Source organism: Pogoniulus pusillus, chromosome Z (assembly GCF_015220805.1).
Source record: "Pogoniulus pusillus isolate bPogPus1 chromosome Z, bPogPus1.pri, whole genome shotgun sequence".
NCBI classification, from domain to species: domain Eukaryota; kingdom Metazoa; phylum Chordata; class Aves; order Piciformes; family Lybiidae; genus Pogoniulus; species Pogoniulus pusillus.
In genome coordinates this window covers 6,040,141-6,058,336 of record NC_087309.1, presented here as the reverse complement: position 1 = coordinate 6,058,336, position 18,196 = coordinate 6,040,141, and the positions used below count along the sequence as shown (strand labels likewise).

Below are 18,196 nucleotides of genomic sequence, written 5' to 3'. Positions count from 1 at the left end.
AAATTAATATTTACAAATTGGTACCACCCCCAACCACTATGAAATCAGGTTGGTTATGTGCAAAGTTATGAAAACAGCTTGGGATATATTTACAGGGATTGGATTATTAAATGGAAATATCAAATTATCAACAACTAGAGACAGAGAGAAAGATTCTCTTAGGCTTAATGCCTCTTAACAACTATACTGTTTGCCCAGCAAGGGCTGAAACTGTGTCTGCTGTTAAGACAGAGGTAACTTATATTGCAAAGGAATTAAAGCTTGCTTAAATGTGTTGCTCTTAAGTATTAATCATTAATCACCCTCCCGGGATTATGTCACAGTGTGTGCCCAGTATTTGGGTCTTGGTGAAGCTGGAATCTGTCCCGGCTTGCAGGACAATGATAAGTGTTCCCAGTCTCTGGGGTAAACAGGATTTCTCTGACCTTCTCTCCTGGGGTGAAGTGGTCTCTGCCTTGGTGCTGCTGCTTCTGGATACCGTGTCCAGGGATGATCAGCTGGCAGGATTTCCAGGTGCGGGAGGAGGATTTGTTCATGTAGCTTCTGACACGATCGTCTGTACAGCTAGCAGACTGTGTCTGTAGGTCAGCAGACAGTCTGAAAGGGTCTGCTGAGCCTAGAATTTTCCAGGCTTACAGGACAGCTGGCAAGCAGTATATGCCAGGCTGCAGGGAGACTTGAGCTCCATAGATAAATGCAGGATAGCAGCCAGTGTGTGCGGCTGCTCTAGGCTTAGGCAGGGGCTCTCAGCTCCCCATATATGTATGAAGTGCAGGCGTGCAGGCACTCTGCTTCTCAAAGGGTTCACAGAGAGCTTAACTGTGCCTTGAGATCAATGCAAGAGGGCTGAGCCTCAGTAATGTTTGCAAGAGAGTAAGGGCCCAACTCTGTGTCTAGGCCATGCAAGCAGGTCAGTGCTGCTATGTGAATCAGAGAGCTGAGCTTGATCCTCTGAGTCTGGATGCTCTGAATGCTCTGAATGCTCTGAACTTCTGAACACGTGGTGCACCTTTGCACCCCTCTTTATAGACTCTGAGCCTAGATTTGTGGCTCATTTGGCCATCTAAAGTGACCAATCAGGTTGGCAGTAAGCCCAAACCTTACCTTAATAGGCAGTAGGTGTTTGCCTGGACCCTCCCAATAGGAGATCACCTGGACAGACCCCAGGGGTACACGGACTGGGCGTGTGTTTGTTACACAACCTATTTACTGCCATAGGTCCCTGGCAGAAAAAATATGTCCAGGCATGTAGAGGCATAGAGAAGCCTCAGTTTTGGGGCTGCTGCCCCTCCACCGCAGTGCATTTATGATTAGCAATGCCAAATTTGTTTGATCTGTCACTTTAATAAATCCAGTCTACTAATTATTTTAACATTCAGATCCTTTGTCAGTAGAATTCCGTATTGAGACACTGGAAAGAAACAATGTGAACGTTAACATTGTCGAACAGTTCTAGTAAGAGTCCTGAGGCTCTGAGGCAAACAGGCATCAAGACCTTACCCACAGATACCCAGGAAGGTGCTAGATGCCTCTCCCCTGCAAACACGTAAGGCCACATTGGATTAGGCTCTGAGCAACCTGGTCTAGGAGAAGGCACACCTGCTCACTGCAGGGGGACCAGACTAGATGACTTTTAAAAGTTCCTTCCAACCCAAGGCATTCTATGATTTGCTGCCCATAGCAGTGAGATTTTGGTCCAATATTGCCCTCATAAACATAAGTCTTTTAGAACTCCTGAATTTCATGAAACCTTCTATTTAAAGTTTGCAAAAAAACTTGTGAGCACAGGTCTCATTCCTCCAACCAAAGCTAAGCAGTTTCAACATGATTAAACTTCAATTCTAGAGTTATCATAGTATCAACCAGGTTGGAAGAGACTTCCGACATCATCCAATCCAACCTAGCACCCATCCCTAGCCAGTCAACCAGACCATGGCACCAAGTGCCTCATCCAGTCTTTTCTTGAACACCTCCAGGGACAGTGACTCCACCACCTCCCTGGGCAGCCCATTCCAATGCCAATCACTCTCTCTGACAACAACTTCCTCCTAGCATCCAGCCTAGACGTGCCCTGGCACAACTTGAGACTGTGTCCCCTTGTTCTGTTGCTGGTTGCCTGGCAGAAGAGACCAACCCCACCTGGCTACAGCCTCCCTTCAGGTAGTTGTAGACAGCAATGAGGTCTGCCCTGAGTCTCCTTGTCTCCAGGCTAAACACCCCCAGCTCCCTCAGCCTCTCCTCACAGGGTTTGTGTTCCAGGACCCTCACCAGCTTTGTTGGCCTTCTCTGGACATGTTCCAGTACCTCAACATCTCTCTTGAATTGAGGAGACCAGAACTGGACACAGTACTCAAGGTGTGGCTGACCAGTGTTGAATACAGGGGAAGAATAACCTCCCTTGTCCTACTGGCCACACTGTTCCTGATGCAGGCCTCTTGGCCACCTGGGCACACTGCTCACTCATCTTCAGCTACAATGCACCAATACCCCCAGGTCTCTTTCTTCCTGGCTGCTCTCAGCCACTCAGTCCCCAGCCTGTAGCCCTGCTTGGGGTTATTGTGGCCAAAGCGCAGAACCCTGCACTTGGCCTTGTTCAATCTCATCCCATTGGCCTCTGCCCACCCATCCAGCCTGGCCAGGTCCCTCTGCAGGGCTCTCCTACCTTCCAACAGATCCACACCTGCTCCTAGCTTGGTGTCATCTGCAAACTTACTGATGCTGGACTCAATCCCCTCGTCCAGATGATCAGTAAAGATATTGAACAGGACTGGGCCCAGCACTGATCCCTGGGGCACACCACTAGTGACAGCTGCCAGCTGGATGTGGCACCATTCACCACCACTCTCTGGGCTCTGCCATCCAGCCAGTTCTTGATCCATCACAGGGTCAATCTGTCCAAGCCAGGAGCTGCCAGCTTGGCCAGGAGCTTCTTGTGGCAGACAGTGTCAAAGGCTGCTGTGTATTAAGTAATCCAGTACCAAACTGTAATTAACCAACCCCCCACCCTCCCCAGTGAACATAAATTAAGAAAATCGTTTGTGTCTTGAAGAACCCCACTGTTTTCAGCATTCATTTCCATGCACTTCTGCACACCACCTACTTCACACTGAGGCTGCAGGTAGTGCTTGATGTTGGCAACACAGGGACATGCAAAGGACTCGCCCTAAGGACCCTGATACAGATCTGCAGAAGTGGTACAGAACGGCTTCAAAGCCACAGAAGCAGAATGGTTTAGGTTGGAAGGGGGAATCAAAGCTCATCCAGTTCCAAGACCCTACAAAGGCAGGGACACCTACCGCTAGAACAGGTTGCTCAAGGCCTCATCCAACCTGGCCTTGAACACCTCCAGGGAGGGAGTAGCCACAACCTCCCTGGGCAACCTGTGCCAGTGTCTCACCACCCTCACTGCAAAGCACTTCTTCCTAACGCCTAGTTTAAACCTCCCCTCTGCCAGCTTAAATTAAAGTTGAAGTCCCAGCCTTCAGAGTGCATATGGCTTGCTCTGTTGAAGTAGCAGGCCCAGCCGGCACCAGATCGCAGTGATCGCACGCTGCCTTATGCAGCCCCTCCGCCAAGCCACTGCACCCTCGCCGTGCCCCGGCGGCGCAGGCGCCGCACACCGCCGACAGGCTCCCTGCGCGCCCGCGCCTGCGGCTGCTGCGCCTGCGCACCTCTCGCCCCCGCGGCCCCCGCCCAGCAGCCGGCGCCGCCAGCCGCCTGCCCCTCCCCGTCACGCTGCTCCGGGCCGGCCATGGCGGAAGCTGGGGCTGTGGAGCCCGGGGGTGTGGAGCTCCCTCTGCAGCGGCGGCTGGCGACGCTTGGCCGGCGGCTGGCGGCGCTGAGCGTAGCGGGCGGTGACGGTGAGAGGCCGCAGGAGGGAGGGGACAGGGCTGGGCGCTCCCCGGCGCTCCCGAGTGCCCGCTCCGCCCTCTGGTGCCGTGGCGCCGGCGTTCTGCGGGCTGCGGGAGCGGGCCTCGGGCAGCAGGCCCCCGGCGGCTTGGGAACTGTTGCTCTGCTTCTCGTTTTCCCCGAAAACAGACTCTTCCCGGGAGCTGGTGCTGGCTCAGGCTTCTGTCCACACGCTCCGACCGGAGACACTGTTGTGAAGCAGGACGGCAGGGGCCCAAAATGCTTCCCTGCGTGTCAGCAGGTTCCGTTGTTGGTGTATGACATATTCACCAATGCAGTACGTGGAAGTGGTTTTGAAACATCACAGCACAACAGTGAATGCCTTTAATTTAGCCGTGAAAGGACCAGCTTAAATGCTGCCATCACTTACCTTCTCTTGTAGATCCTGAAGGTGGATAAAACCAGATGAGGTGAAAAGAGAGAGTAAGCGAGGATGTTGCTGGATGCTTTCCAGTGCTAAAGGAGCATTCTGTTTTTTCCTTTAGATACCTTCTTAGCAAAGGGCTCAGCTACTCTGGAGAAATTGAAGGACTTCTGTAACAATGGGAAAGGACATCCGTCCATGCTTTTGCAGCAGTATACACAGGTAGTGTGTTTAAAGCAAGAAAGTCTGTGCCAAGGGTATGGAAGAGAGCTGGGTGTGTAGAAAAGCCTGGCGAAGAGATCTCTGCTGTGCGTTTGTGGTGAACGTCAGTGAGGTGCAGGGCTATGCTTACCTGGATTAGAAAATGGTTTAGAATTGATAATGGTGCTGTAATGGCAGAGTTTTGAGTGTGCATTAACTATCAGCACTCATAGAACACTTAAAACTTGCAGCTTTTGTAAACTAAATGCTAATACCTTAAAATTTCTGTGTGAGCTGTGATAAGCTTGTGTGTTGCTGTGCATCACCATATGGTTATTTTGCTGGAAGCACTTTTCACATTGTGTACCTTGTCTTCATAGGCTGTCTTAGACATTACATATTTTGAGGAAAACCAGCTCGTGGATGAAGATTTTCCAGAAGAATCTTCCTTGCAGAAAGTGAAAGAACTTATTTGTACCCTTTCAGAACCAGAAGACTTATGGAGGGAATGCAACATGAATGAAGAAGTGAGTACTTATTCAGCTAGAGAATTAATTATTTCATTATTTAAAAAAAAAGACGTATTTGTCTATTTGATGGGCAGAATCTGGGCCCCTCAATTCAGGAGAGATGTTGAGATACTGGAACATGTCCAGAGAAGGCCAAGGAAGCTGGTGAGAGGCCTGGAGCACAGCTCTGTGAGGAAAGGCTGAGGAAGCTGCGGGTGTGCAGCCTGGAGAAAAGGAAGCTCAGGGGTGACCTCATTGCTGTCTACAACTCCCTGAAGGGAGGCTGTAGCCAGGTGGGGTTGGTCTCTTCTCCCAGGCAACCAGCAACAGAACAAAGGGACAGTCTCAAGTTGTGCTTGGAAAGGTCTAGGCTGGATATTAGGAGGAAGTTGTTGGCAGAGAGAGTGATTGGCACTGGAATGGGCTGCCCAGGGAGGTGGTGGAGTTGCTGCCTTTGAAGGTGTTCAAGAAAAGATTGGATGAGGCACTTGGTGCCATGGTCTAGTTGACTGGCTAGGGCTGGGTGCTAGGTTGGACTGGATGATCTTGGAGGTCTCTTCCAACCTGGTTGGTTCTATGATTCTGTGATGGTTCTATCTTGGAGGTCTCTTCTAACCTGGTTGGTTCTCTGATTCTGTGATGGTTCTATCTTGGAGGTCTCTTACAACCTGATTGGTTCTATGATTCTGTGATGGTTCTGTCTTGGAGGTCTCTTAGAACTTGATTGGTTCTATGATTCTATGATGGTTCTATCTTGGAGGTCTCTTCCAACCTGGTTGGTTCTATGATTCTGTGGCCTTTTGGAAAATTTTCAAGTCTTAATTGTATTTAAATAATGATTCTTAAAAATATTTTTTTAAATGGCTTGTCTCCAACTCAGAATTATTCTTGCTGACTTTTCACCATTCCTTGTCCTTTTGGCAGTTTAAATCTGAATTATTAAGCTTGTGGCTGTGGCTTAAAGTACAGACTCTATAAAGTTAAGTACTTAATACCGTAACACTGTTTTCATGTGTAAGTGTGCACCTGCATAGTTCAGGTTTACTTTCAGGTTACCCGATTTTGTTGGATTTTGTTTCAGACCATCAGTATCCTTGGTGCAGAGTTGTTAGAATGTCTTTACTGGAGAAAAGGAGCCCTGCTTTACATGTATTGTCATACAGCAAAAGAAAGGAGTGAGTGGCTACGAGAAAACATTGCTGTATTTAAAAAGGTAAAGGAAATAAAAAAGTTCTATGTGCATGAGAATACAGTTCTGAAGTTTGGCTTCTCTATCAAAGTACAGATTGTTTTCTGCCTTTTAGGGGTTTTGGAAAATTTCATTGCAAGACTGACTATCATCAAATTACATTGAACTTAATAAACTAAAGTTGGGGTTTTTTTCCCCTTTCTTTTTTAACTTTATTCAGTGTCTTAATGATGGAGTTAATTACTTGATGAAGATGCTTAGCTTTAGATGCCCTGTGCAGCTAAACGAAGATGTCTCACCTCACGATAAAGACACAGCTAGATTACTCAATGAAGGTAAACAAAAAAAACAGAAGTCCAAAAACCCTACAACCCACTTTTCTTAACAACTGCTCTCATTATTGGGATTATTGGTTATTTTTGTTTGTCTTCATTCATATTCAAAACCTGTCGCATTTTAGAGTAACAATAACGAAAAAGATGACAAAGATAAGCAGGCAGCCTGCAGAATTGGTTACATTTGGCAAACTTTTATTCTGTCTCCACTTTATGTAGCTCTCTGTAAGTTGCATTACATGAGCATCTGTGTGACACAGGTAGAGTGATAAAGCAGGAGGGGATTTTTAAGCTGGTGCTGAGGGTGTGATGTCAGTGCTGTACACACTGAAAACCAGCTCTGCTCTGGATTGAGCACCTTCTTGCTTAATTTAATTTGGACATAGTGTTGCTCCAGTTGAACTCCACAGGACAAAGCTTAAGTTCAGTGGCTGATTTGTACAGTGATTCAGTGGAACCCTATTTGATTTTAGTGAACACACATGTTGCTTTCTATTCAGGTACTAAAGCTGCTGGTGGTTAATTTCAAAGAATACTGAAGTAGCATCTTCTTCCCAGCCTAAATTCTGGGAGACACAGAGGTATTCTGATACAACTACATTTAATCATGCCTGCAGTCAATAGATTGTAGAGAAATACTGAAATTTTCTAATATAAATAGGCATACACATATATATATATACACATCAGAATATTTTTTATGTGGCAATCTTAAAGATTTTAGCATTATGGAGAGACAAAAGGATAGAGTAATGAGCAAGGCCTTGATCCAGGTTCTCTTGTGGGTCGTGTCAGTCATTTTACAGCTAAAATTTGGTTTTGTGGAGACTTCAGTAGGCTTGCACTGCCGTTGGGTTTTTTTTTCCCCCAGTTATCACTGACAAAAACCCAAACATGTTAACAAGCCATATACTTGTTTAGGACTAATAAAGCACTTGATCTAAATTATTTTTGCAGGTGTATTTAGTGACACTCACTTACTCGCGATGATGTACAGTGGAGAAATGTGCTACTGGGGACTGCAGCACTGCGGAGAAGCGAAGCAGGAAGGCCTTGAGACTGTAGGTTTTGTGTCCGACAGTGACCCGGGCTGTGGGTTACAGAGCACATCGCTGGATTTCCGAGAAACGGGAAAAAACATGTTAAAAAAGTACGTGGCTGTATGTGAGGGACCTCTGAAAGGCCAAGGGTGGAACACAACAACTGCAAAACAAATGTTGTGCTGTTTCGTGGGATCCCACAAATAAAATGCACCACTTTGGCTATCGCTGGAAGACTCCTTTTGCTCCGGGAGCACGCTCAGGGACACAGTCTTTGCTTCGGTCTTCTTCTCAGAAGGATTTGCATTCGAAAAGCTTTTAGAACACAAGTCGGAAGTGTAACGAAGCTTTTCTGTAAGGAAGCCCCACCTGCCTCACGCCGGGGATGACTTGGCTCTCTCTCCGCCCAGCCTCTTCCATGAGCGCCGGCGCACTGGATGCGGGGAGCGGCCACGGAGCTCACCAACATGTCGGCCAGCGCAGCGGAGGAGCGGGGCGGTTTGGAGGCTGCGGTGCTGGGTCGTCTCCGTCTGCTCCGGGAGCGCTGGATGCGGGGGCCCCGAGAACGCGGTGGTACTGACCCCTTTGCAGGTCCCCTGCCTCCAGCGCGCCCAGAGGACGCAGAGGAAGTGATCACCCTGCAGATACTGCCGGTGCGTGGGGCCCTCTCGCAGGGAGGCGCGGTGGGAAAGGCGCTCGGGCATCCCGCTGCTTGCCTCTTGCTGCACAGTTCCTGAGTCGTTAAACCGCTGCTCTCGACTGTTTTCAGATTGATGTGCAGCTGCACATCATGTCCTTCCTTTCACCCCAAGATTTGTGCCATTTGGGAAGCACGAGTTGTTACTGGAGGGCAGCTGTACAAGATCCGTTGTTGTGGAGGTATTTTCTCATGAGGGATCTCCCCTTTTGGACATCCATTGACTGGAAATCGCTCCCAGATGTGGAGATATTTAACAAAGCCTTTTCAGAGGTCAGCGATAATGAGCTGTATGATTACATGGCAATGTAAGTATCTTCAAATTCTCTTACAGCCTGTTCAGCATTAGTATTCAGCCTACAGGCATGGTTTATGTGTATAGCAGTAACTGCTGTAAGCAGCTGCTTATATTTTAGTGTGTCTCAAGTCTTGTTTTTATTTGGGAATGACAGTTTGGTCAGATGTTTCTGTAAAAGAACTATTGTTACAAATCAAAGTATTTAGTAAACTGCAGGTCTCCTGTGTCACGGAAGTACAGCAATCTCTGCATACTGGTGATCTTGGTAAAAATGTGTCCTTTGCTCTCAGCACAATGAACAGATTACTTCTTACTTTAATAAAAGTACTGATAAGTTTTCAAACTACAATAAATAGAATGTGTCTTTGGTGTTTGTTTTTTTTTCATCTTACCTGAGAGGCCTAGGAAAGAAAGGGTTTTTTGAGTGTGCACAAGAGCAAGTAGTATTGCTTTAACTGTGATGGTCAAAGGCCTTTAAGACAAAGGTGGTGGTTTCAGCTCGTGCAGTTGGAAAGCATAGAGACACTCATGATGTGTTTAAATGACTGAGAAGCACTCTTAAAAGAACAGGTTAATATGGAATTTTTATTTATATTTTGTTCAAATCCATTTAATTTGCAGCTTTTTTTTAAAATTATTACTCAAAGTTTCAGAAGGTGGTTTCATGAAGCTGCTTCCTCATAAGTGCAAAAAGCTACCATCTCTGTGGCCTTTATCCTCGTTTTACAGACAGGAAAGACACACCCAGGATTTGAAGTGCAAAATATCTCCTGGTTTTGAACATTGGATTTAAACCATTTCAGGTCTGAATACTTCAGAGCATCACCACCTATTTGATACCACCTGTCACTGATTTCCTTTGTGTCTGTGAGCACTCATGGTTTTGCTGATCTCACAGAATCACAGGATGTGAGGGGTTAGCATTTCAGTTTGAGTATAGGGGACACATGTTTAATGGTTCCCTAGAATGATTTGTCTAGAAGCAGCCCACCATGACCACAGAAGAAAAGCCTGAAGCTGGTTCTCAAGGATGTCTGTCATTTCTTTGACTATGAAGTACTTCTTTCCCTTGATCACCAAAGTCTTTTCGTGCCTCTGCATCAAATGAGCAGACAACACCTGTCTGTGTTCACAGCATGCATTCTCTGTGCCTATAGGGGAGATGGTCAATTTCAGGTGGAGTTAAAGTTTCATATTTAAAAACACATGAGCAGTCTAAAATTTGAACTGCCCTCTTGTCTTACATTTTTCATATATGTGAATTCATGTAATACCTGACTTTCCTATGATGCTATTTTGTTAATACCGAGTGTCCAGTGAGACTGGGCAAAGTTTTGTTGTATTTTTTCAAAGTCATCTGCAGGATCAATGGATGGAGCTGTACTGAGGTCCAAAAAGTCAGTACTTGAAGGGACTGATGCTTTTAGCTGCTTTATACTGGTGTTTGAACCCCTCAGTTCGTAATTTTTGACCTGCGTTTGAATTGTACCATTAACATAGCATGAGAAATGTGAGACCTGAATCAGTTTTGTGTTGCTTGATTAATACCTCATTTGTGTTTAATTTCTAGTTGTGCCTGTTTTACACAGATACAAGAAAAGCTGTCCTCAGAACAGAAGAAGTTTGAAATCGAGCCGTCCCCGGTATGAGGCTGTGACTTCATTTTTGCAGTCGCTGGTCACTCAGGCAGAGCCTCGCTTTGCTATGTTTGGGCCAGGTTTGGAGGAGCTGGACAATTCCTTAGTGCAAAAGATGATGACATGCCCAGATATTCTGCTGGTAGCTGGACTACCTCAAAGACAAATTCATGGTAACCCTGGGTTTTTTTTGCTTTCTTCTTATCATACACAGAACACAAAAACAAACATGGAGATGCTTTTTCTGTCTTTGAAACTCAGTAGCATAATGATAAAAAAAACCTTAAAATACTTCACCTTCTTGTATTCAGAAAAATAAATGCAATGAACATTTGAGATAAGGTTGTAGTGGAGTGAAATTATGATTGAATTTACACAATGTTATTTTTTTTTTCCATGTAGGAATTGGATCAGGAGTCAGTTTCCAGTTTAATAACAATCAAAAATTCAATATTTTGACATTGTACTCAACCACCAGGTAAGACAGGTGGACAGGTTACTCCAATGGGCCAAGCCTAATTGTATGAAGGCCAGGTGCCAGGTCCCACACCTGGGTCACAACAACCCCATGGTAAGCTACAGACTTGGGGATGTGTCATTGGAAAGCTGTGACTGTCAGAGAGTCCTGGGGGTTCTGGTTGACAGTCGATTAAATAAGAGCCAGCAGTGTGCCCAGGTGGACAAGAAAGCCACTGGCATCCTGGCTTGTATGAGAGTCACTGTAGCCAGCAGGAGCAGGGAGGTGATCATCCACCGATGCTCAGCACTGGTGAGGCCACACTTTGAGTATTGCATTCAGTTCTGGGCCTCTCCCTACAAGAGGGACATTGAGGTTCTGGAGCATGTTCAGAGGAGGACAAATAGGCTCTTGAAGGGCTTGTAGCACATGGCCCACATGGAGCATCTGAGGGAGCTGGGGCTATTCAGTCTGGAGAAGAGGAGGCTGAGTGGAGGCCTCATTGCTCTCTACAACTACCTGAAGGTATGTTGGAGCCAGGAGGGAGCAGCCTCTTCTTGGTGGCAAGTGACAGGACAGGAGGAAATGCTTTCAAGCTGCACCAGGGGAGGTTCAGGCTGGATGCTAGGAAGTACTTCTTCAGAGAGAGGGTTATCAAACACTGGAATGCTCTGCCCAGGGCAGCAGTGGAGTCACTGTCCCTGGAGATGTTTAAACAGGCTGTGGAGCTGGTGCTCAGGCACGTGGTTTAGTGTTGACCCTTCAGTGCTGGGTCAAAGGTTGGACTGGATGATCTTTGAGGTTTCTTCCAACCAGAGGTTTTCTGTGGTTTGTTCTATACACACACACCCCCCACAACAAAAACCTCAACAAGACAAAAAACAAAGCAAAACCAACAACCAAACACTTCAATATTTCTCTTCTTGAGTTACGTGATTTTTATGTGTATACTCACATGAATGGATAACTATAGAAAGTGAAACTTCAATGCATGTATTTTCTTTGTCTCTATGTCTCTCCTGCTCTTTTTCTCCCTCTCTCCCCTCCCTCTCTCTTCCTGTCTTCGTCTCACAGGATCACAGGATATTAGGGGTTGGAAGGGACTCAAGGAGGTCATCAACTCCAACCCCCCTGCCAGAGCAGGACAATACTATCTAACACAGATCACAGAGGAACACATCCAGACAGGCCTTGAAAGTCTCCAGAGGAGACTCCACAACCTCTCTGGGCAGCCTGTGCCAGTGCTCTGTGACCCTTACAGTAAAGAAGTTCCCCTTGTGTTGTGGTGGAACCTCCTGTGCTGCAACTTACACCCATTACTCCCTGTCCTGCCCCAGGGAGCAGTGAGCAGAGCCTGTCCCCCCTCTCCTGGCAGCCTTCAGATACTTATAAACATTTATCAAATCCCCTCTAAGTCTCCTTTTCTCCAGACTGAGCAGCCCCAGCTCCCTCAACCTCTCATCATAAGCCATGCCCTGCTGTCCCCTAATCATCCTCATAGTCCTCCGCTGGACCCTCTCCAGCAGATCCCTGTCCCTCTTCAACTGGGGAGCCCAAAACAGAACACAGTATTCAAGATGAGGTCTCACCAAGGCAGAATAGAGGGGAAGGAGAACCTCCCTAGGTCTGCTGGACACACTCTTCCTAGTCCACCCCAGGATCCCATTGGCCTTCTTGGCCACAAGGGCACGTTGCTGTGCCATGGGTAACTTGTTATCCACCAGGACCCCCAGGTCCCTCTCCACAGGGCTGCTCTCCAGCAGATCACCTCCCAGCCTGTATTGGTGCAGTTTGTTATTCCTCCCCAGGTGCAGGACTCTGCACTTGTCCTTGTTGAACCTCATCTGGTTCCTCTGTGCCCAGCTCTCAGCCTGTCCAGGTCTCTCTGGGTGGCAGCACAGCCTCCAGCTGTCTCAGCCAAGCCTCCCAGCTCGGTGTCATCAGCAAACTTGCTGAGCAGACTCTGTCTATCTGTGCTCTCATCAGTGGCATTGGTGAAGATGTTGAACAGGACCAGTCCCAGCACTGATCCCTGGGGGACACCACTAGTCACAGCTCTCCAGCTGGACCTGACACCACTGATCACCACCCTCTGAACTCTGTCTTGTAACCAGTTCCTAACCCACCTCACTGTCTGCTCTTCCATCCCACACTTCCTCAGCTTACTCACTAAAATGTCATGGGAGGTGGTGTCAAAGGCCTTGCTAAGGTCAAAGTAGACTACATCCACTGGTTTCCCTGACTCTACCCATTCAGTTGTAGCATCATAAAATGCTATCAAGTAAGTTAAGCACAACTTCCCCTTGGTAAATCCATGCAGACTACTCCTGATAACCTTCTGCTCTTCCAAGTGCCTTGAGATGCCCTCCAGCAGGAGCTGCTCCATCATTTTTCCAGGGATGGAGGTGAGGCTGAGTGGTCTATAGTTCCCTGGAACCTCTTTCTTGCCCTTTTTGAAGACTGGAGTGCCATTGGCTCTGCTCCAGTCCTCAGGCACCTCTCCTGTCTGCCACGATTTGGCAAAGAGATGATGGAGAGTGGCAGAGCAATAATATCAGCCAGTTCTCTTGGCACCCTTGAGTGCATCTCATCAGGGCCCATTTGTGTAACTGATCCCTCACCCAGTCTGCACTGACCAGTGGGGAGCATTCCCTCCTCCAGGCTTCCTCTCCTTCATCCTGGGTCTGGAGTGCACAGGGAAGTTCAGCCTTAGGTGCAAAGACTGAAGCAAAGAAGGCATTCAGCAACTCTGCCTTCTCTGCATCCTGAGTTCTCAGAATGCCTTCTCATTCAGTAGTGCCTCCACACCTTCCCTGGGCTTCCTTTTTCTACTGATGGATTTAAAGAAGCCCTTCTTGTTCTGTTTTACTTCCTTTGACAGCTTCAGCTCCAACAGGGCTTTGGCCTTCCTTGTTTTCCTGCAAGCCCTGACTACTCCTCTACAGTTCTCCCAAGTGACCAATCCCTTCTTCCATGAATTGTAAGATTCCTTCTTCCCTGAGATTTCCTTCAGGAGCTCCTTGTTCAACCATGCAGGTCTCCTAGCACAGCTACTTGACTTTTTACTCAGGGAAACACCCCTGGCCTGGGCTTGGAGGAAGTGGTCTTTAAAAATCAGCCAACTTTCTTGGGCTTCTTTCCCCTCCAGAGCCTTATCCCGTGGGATTTCTGCAAGCATGTCCCTGAAGAGCATAAAGTTAGCTCTGCAGAAGTCCAGGGCTGTAATTCTACTTGTTGCTCTGATTCTACCCTTTAGAATACTAAACTCCACCATGTCATGATCACTGTCTCCGAGGCTGTTCCCAACCTTAATGTCCTCAACCAGTCTCTCTTTGTTAGTTAATACAAGGTCCTGCAGTGCAGCTCTCTTTGTTGGTTCCTCCACTACCTGCATCAGGATCACTGATACACTGCAAAGAGCCTTTCGGACTGTCTGTGCCTGGCTGTGTGAGCTTCCCAGCAAATATGAGGGTGATTGAAGTCTCCCATGAGTACCTAGGAGTTAGCTCTAGAGGCTACCTCCACCTGTCTGTAGAAGGCCTCATCAACGTCTTCCTCGTAGTCTAGTGGTCTATAGTAGACTCCTACAACAATTTCTTCTCCTTTCCCACATCCCCTAATTCTTACCCACAAGCTTTCAACCTGCTCTGCCCCCTGCCTTGGACAGAACTCAGCACATTTCAGTTGCTCTTGCACATAGAGGACAACTCCCCCACCTCGTTTTGCTGGTCTCTCCTTCCTGAACAGTACAGAGCCATCCATGGCAACATTCCAGTCGTGGGAGCTGTCCTACCATGTTTCAATGATGAAACACTCCTCACTCTCCCCACTCCTCTCCCTTGCCTCATCTCCCTCACCTCCTCTCCCTTGTCCTCTTTCTCCTCCTCTCTCGGATGCTGAACTACTGCATTCTCAATCAACTGCTGTTAACTACTGATATGTTGATACTGAAATATTGAAATACCTTTCAGTGCAGAAAGAAGGAGAGCAAGAGAGGAGCAAGCTGTTGCTGTGAATAAGATGTTCTACCAAGAGAACCAAGGGAATCAGCAAGCTGTGCAGTACAGTGTAATAGATCAAGTGAAAAAGGTCTGCGAAGTAGTTGATGGATTCATTTATGTTGCTAATGCAGAATCCCATAAAAGTAAGAGGTTTCTCTTTATTCATATTTTGTGAATGACTGGGTTCATAAAAGATTGCAAAGAGTATGCAAGACATGAAGATCTTTGTTTTGACTCTTTGAAAATGTGCTTAGTTAGTGCTGTTTCTTCATGACTTACCCAATCAAAGAAGGTCCCTAGCCTAGCCTTGCTCCTTCATACCATTTGAGGGGATTTATGGTACTTTTGTTTCATTTATGATGGATACTGATATGGTTACAGTCTTAAGTTACGTGTGGAAAATAATCCAGGTTTAAAAAAACAAAGAAACAAAGATCCAAACCCCTGGCATGGGTACTGACAGAAGCCTCATATGCACTGATGATGTTGATGTCATACACTGGAGACAGAACCTTCAGCAGGAAAACTGCAGTGAAAGATGCAGTCAGTTTGAATCAGGATAGTCCTATGAGAGCATAATCTGAATATATATTATAATTGTCATCATGTTTATCAGTTTTAAAGGGGATAAAGGTAAAAAAAAAGTGAAGGAATATACTAAGGAGAAAAATATGTCCAGTAGACTGCAGTGTTGTGACTATGTCTTAATGGCTTCTTGCAGCTGTGATCTCTGTAAGGTACTTGAAAAATCCTTTGATGTTAAGGGCTGGAAAAGGTTGCCTGTAGAGTCTATGGAGATCTTAAAATATCATCTAAGTGTGATGCAGACATCTCTGTGATGCGGGTGTGGATTATCCAGCCTTGCAATAAGCAGAGCTAGATGATATGTCCATGTGTCTTCAGGCCTCTGTTTCCTCATCTCTGAAATCTTAAGTCTTTGAAAAGTCAACAGACCCACTCACTCCCCTACGCCCACCCTCTGGTTCTCCTTGGCATTTGCATATACATAAATCTCATCTATTAAAAATTGTTTCTTAGAGCATGATCGTCAAGAGGAACTGGCTCGCATTTTGGCCATGATCGATCCAGCCCTTGGACCTGGGAACAGACCTCTGCTGGTTCTGTCTTGTGTCTCTCACGCTGATGTGAAGAGAATTCCGTGTGTTTACATGGCACATCAGTTGCAACTAAGTCTGATACATCAGCCCTGGATGGTACTTGCTTTTAAACTTTTCTTTTATATTTCTCTGTGGCTTAAATTTAGGCTCATGGTAGTTCCTGAACAGTACCTACCTAAGCAAGTGTGCAGCTTTCAACACTAATATAACCTCTCCTCCTCAAGTGAAGAATTCTGTTTTTCTGATCCCTGGAAGGTGAAGCATCTGAATATGAGGACAGGCTACAAGAGCTGGGGCTCTTCAGCCTAGAGAAGAGAAGGCTTTGAAGAAACCTTGAAGGGACCTCCCAGTATCTGAAGGGGGCTACAGAAGGACTGTGGAGGGGCTGTTTACAAAGTCTTGTAATAACAAGACGAGGAGGAATGGGTTTAAACTGGCAGACGGGAGATTGAAACTGGCTGTTAGGAAGAAGTTCTTTACAGTGTGGATGGTGAGACATTGGCACAGGTTGCCCAGGGAGGTTGTGGCTGCTCTCTCCCTGGAGGTGTTGAAGGCCAGCTTGGATGAGGCCTCGAGCAAATCTGTTTTAGTGGGCGGTGTCCCTGCCTATGGTGGGAGTTGGAACGGGGTGATCCTTGAGATCCCTTCCAACCGAAACCATTCTGTGATTGATTCTGTGAAAACAGGGAAGCTAAGTGGCTTGCTCAGGAGCACATACAGGAGGCATCATATGGACACAGAATGTAAGCAAGGATGCAATGCTGGTTTTAATGGAGTAAGGAAGATCCAGTGAATTTAAATTTTATGAGTCACTCCCTAAGACCTTAGGTAGAATTTTCTGCCATTCCAGGAGAGTGTTAACTGCCTCTTGATATATTGATTCTTCGATAAATCATTTTTTTACCTAGCACATGTCATCCTGAACTTGTTCTCTTTGCTTGGCAGGCACAGTTTACATCAGTATGGCTTAGCCACACGCAACTTATTTTTGTGGTAGTGTGTAGCTGAAGAATGAGAAAAACAATATCCTGATTTGAGATAATTCCTTTATTATCATAAGGAAAATGTTTACAGGCTTTTTATAAAAACCATGCCACTTGTATATGCCACTTTATAATACATTTTAAAACCTGGTAGTTAATAATCTGCATTGAATTTTAAAGCTAGCAGCATTTACAAGACGACGTTCCAAGTAGATTCTCATCCATAAAGTATAATGTTCCAGGACAGTCAATAGAATGATTGCAGTAAAAATTCCCCTTGATACAAAGAACGAAAGACTTTCCTAGTGGAAAATTCTTACAATCCATTTCTAAAGAGCAGTGTTTTCTTTTTGTACCTTACACTTCAGGAGCTTTTCTTTTTTGTCTAAAAGACCTTCAAATCAGTGATAAAAATTGAGATTTGGTGTAAATACTTTTAACTTTAGACATGGAATCATGCTAAAATGCTGTTAGATCTGGTTACCTATTATTTCCTAGTACATTAGTTTGTTGATATTTTTTTCCTTTTTTTTTTTACAGGTGCAGGACACCATAGCTGCAACTTTAGCTGGATTGGTAAATGGAATTGAATGGCTTCTGGAAGAAGCAAATTGTAAAAATGCACAGTAATCTGCCTGTGCGTTGCTTTATTGTACAGAGACTGATGTTATTCAGTTGGGGTGAAGGAGTGAATCTAGTCCTGGCAGCAGAGAGATTTAAAAGGCAAATAAGCATATATATCTATATAACTCATATATACATTGTTCCAGTGAGCTCTTTGGGATCCAGGAAGTGCACACACGCATGGGTACCCCTCTCTGGGTACAGTTTCAGCAATTTGTTATAGCTCAAGTACTAAAATAATTAGGAGATGCACTGGAAACTACAGTGGTGAATAAGATACAGCAATGCCAAGTAATTCTGTTGATCAAAGAGCAGGTTATAATCATCCTATCCAATTAACCAGCAATACTCCTGACATGTGTAGATCGCAGAGCCGGCAGGCACTTTTCTTGGATGGGCGTCCCCATCAGGAACTGCACTATCATGCAGGCTAGATGTTAGGAGGAAGTTGTTGCCAGAGAGAGTGATTGGCATTGGAATGGGCTGCCCAGGGAGGTGGTGGAGTCACCGTCCCTGGAGGTGTTCAAGAAAAGCCTGGATGAGGCACTTGGTGCCATGGTCTGGTTGATTGGATAGGGCTGGGGGATAGGTTGGACTGGATGATGTTGGAGGTCTCTTCCAACCTGGTTGATTCTATGATTCTTTAATTCTAAGACTGGTGCTGCTCCAACCCAGATACCTAGATTCTTGGTATGTATGGGTTCAGAATTCTGTGACATATGGCCAGGATGTCTCAGAAGGCCAAACTAAGGAGAATGGAGCTCCTGTTTTACTTTGCAATCTCTAAATTAACATCTTCCCTTACTGCTCATGCACACAGTTGCAAGCCCTGTT

General features: G+C 46.1%; 2 protein-coding genes across 3 annotated transcripts; both read left to right on the top strand.

Annotated features, from left to right (window-relative positions):
• The first annotated feature begins 3,715 nt into the window (after window positions 1-3,715).
• On the top strand, window positions 3,716-7,985 carry RIMOC1 (RAB7A interacting MON1-CCZ1 complex subunit 1). 2 transcript variants are annotated; one of them, XM_064140069.1, is made up of 6 exons: window positions 3,716-3,860; window positions 4,395-4,495; window positions 4,855-5,001; window positions 6,065-6,196; window positions 6,393-6,507; window positions 7,465-7,985. In XM_064140069.1, exons 1-6 carry the CDS (start codon window positions 3,752-3,754, stop codon window positions 7,752-7,754), a joined length of 894 nt encoding a protein of 297 aa, XP_063996139.1. In that variant the 5' UTR covers window positions 3,716-3,751; the 3' UTR covers window positions 7,755-7,985. The 2 variants fall into 2 exon arrangements, with proteins under 2 accessions (XP_063996139.1, XP_063996140.1); XM_064140070.1 differs by lacking the exon at window positions 6,065-6,196 and having other exon boundaries at window positions 7,465-7,754.
• Window positions 7,985-17,860, top strand: FBXO4 (F-box protein 4). Its single transcript, XM_064140068.1, has 7 exons — window positions 7,985-8,200; window positions 8,317-8,552; window positions 10,132-10,352; window positions 10,582-10,657; window positions 14,608-14,780; window positions 15,676-15,851; window positions 17,279-17,860. Exons 1-7 carry the CDS (start codon window positions 7,985-7,987, stop codon window positions 17,366-17,368), a joined length of 1,188 nt encoding a protein of 395 aa, XP_063996138.1. The 3' UTR covers window positions 17,369-17,860.
• Window positions 17,861-18,196: the final 336 nt, after the last annotated feature.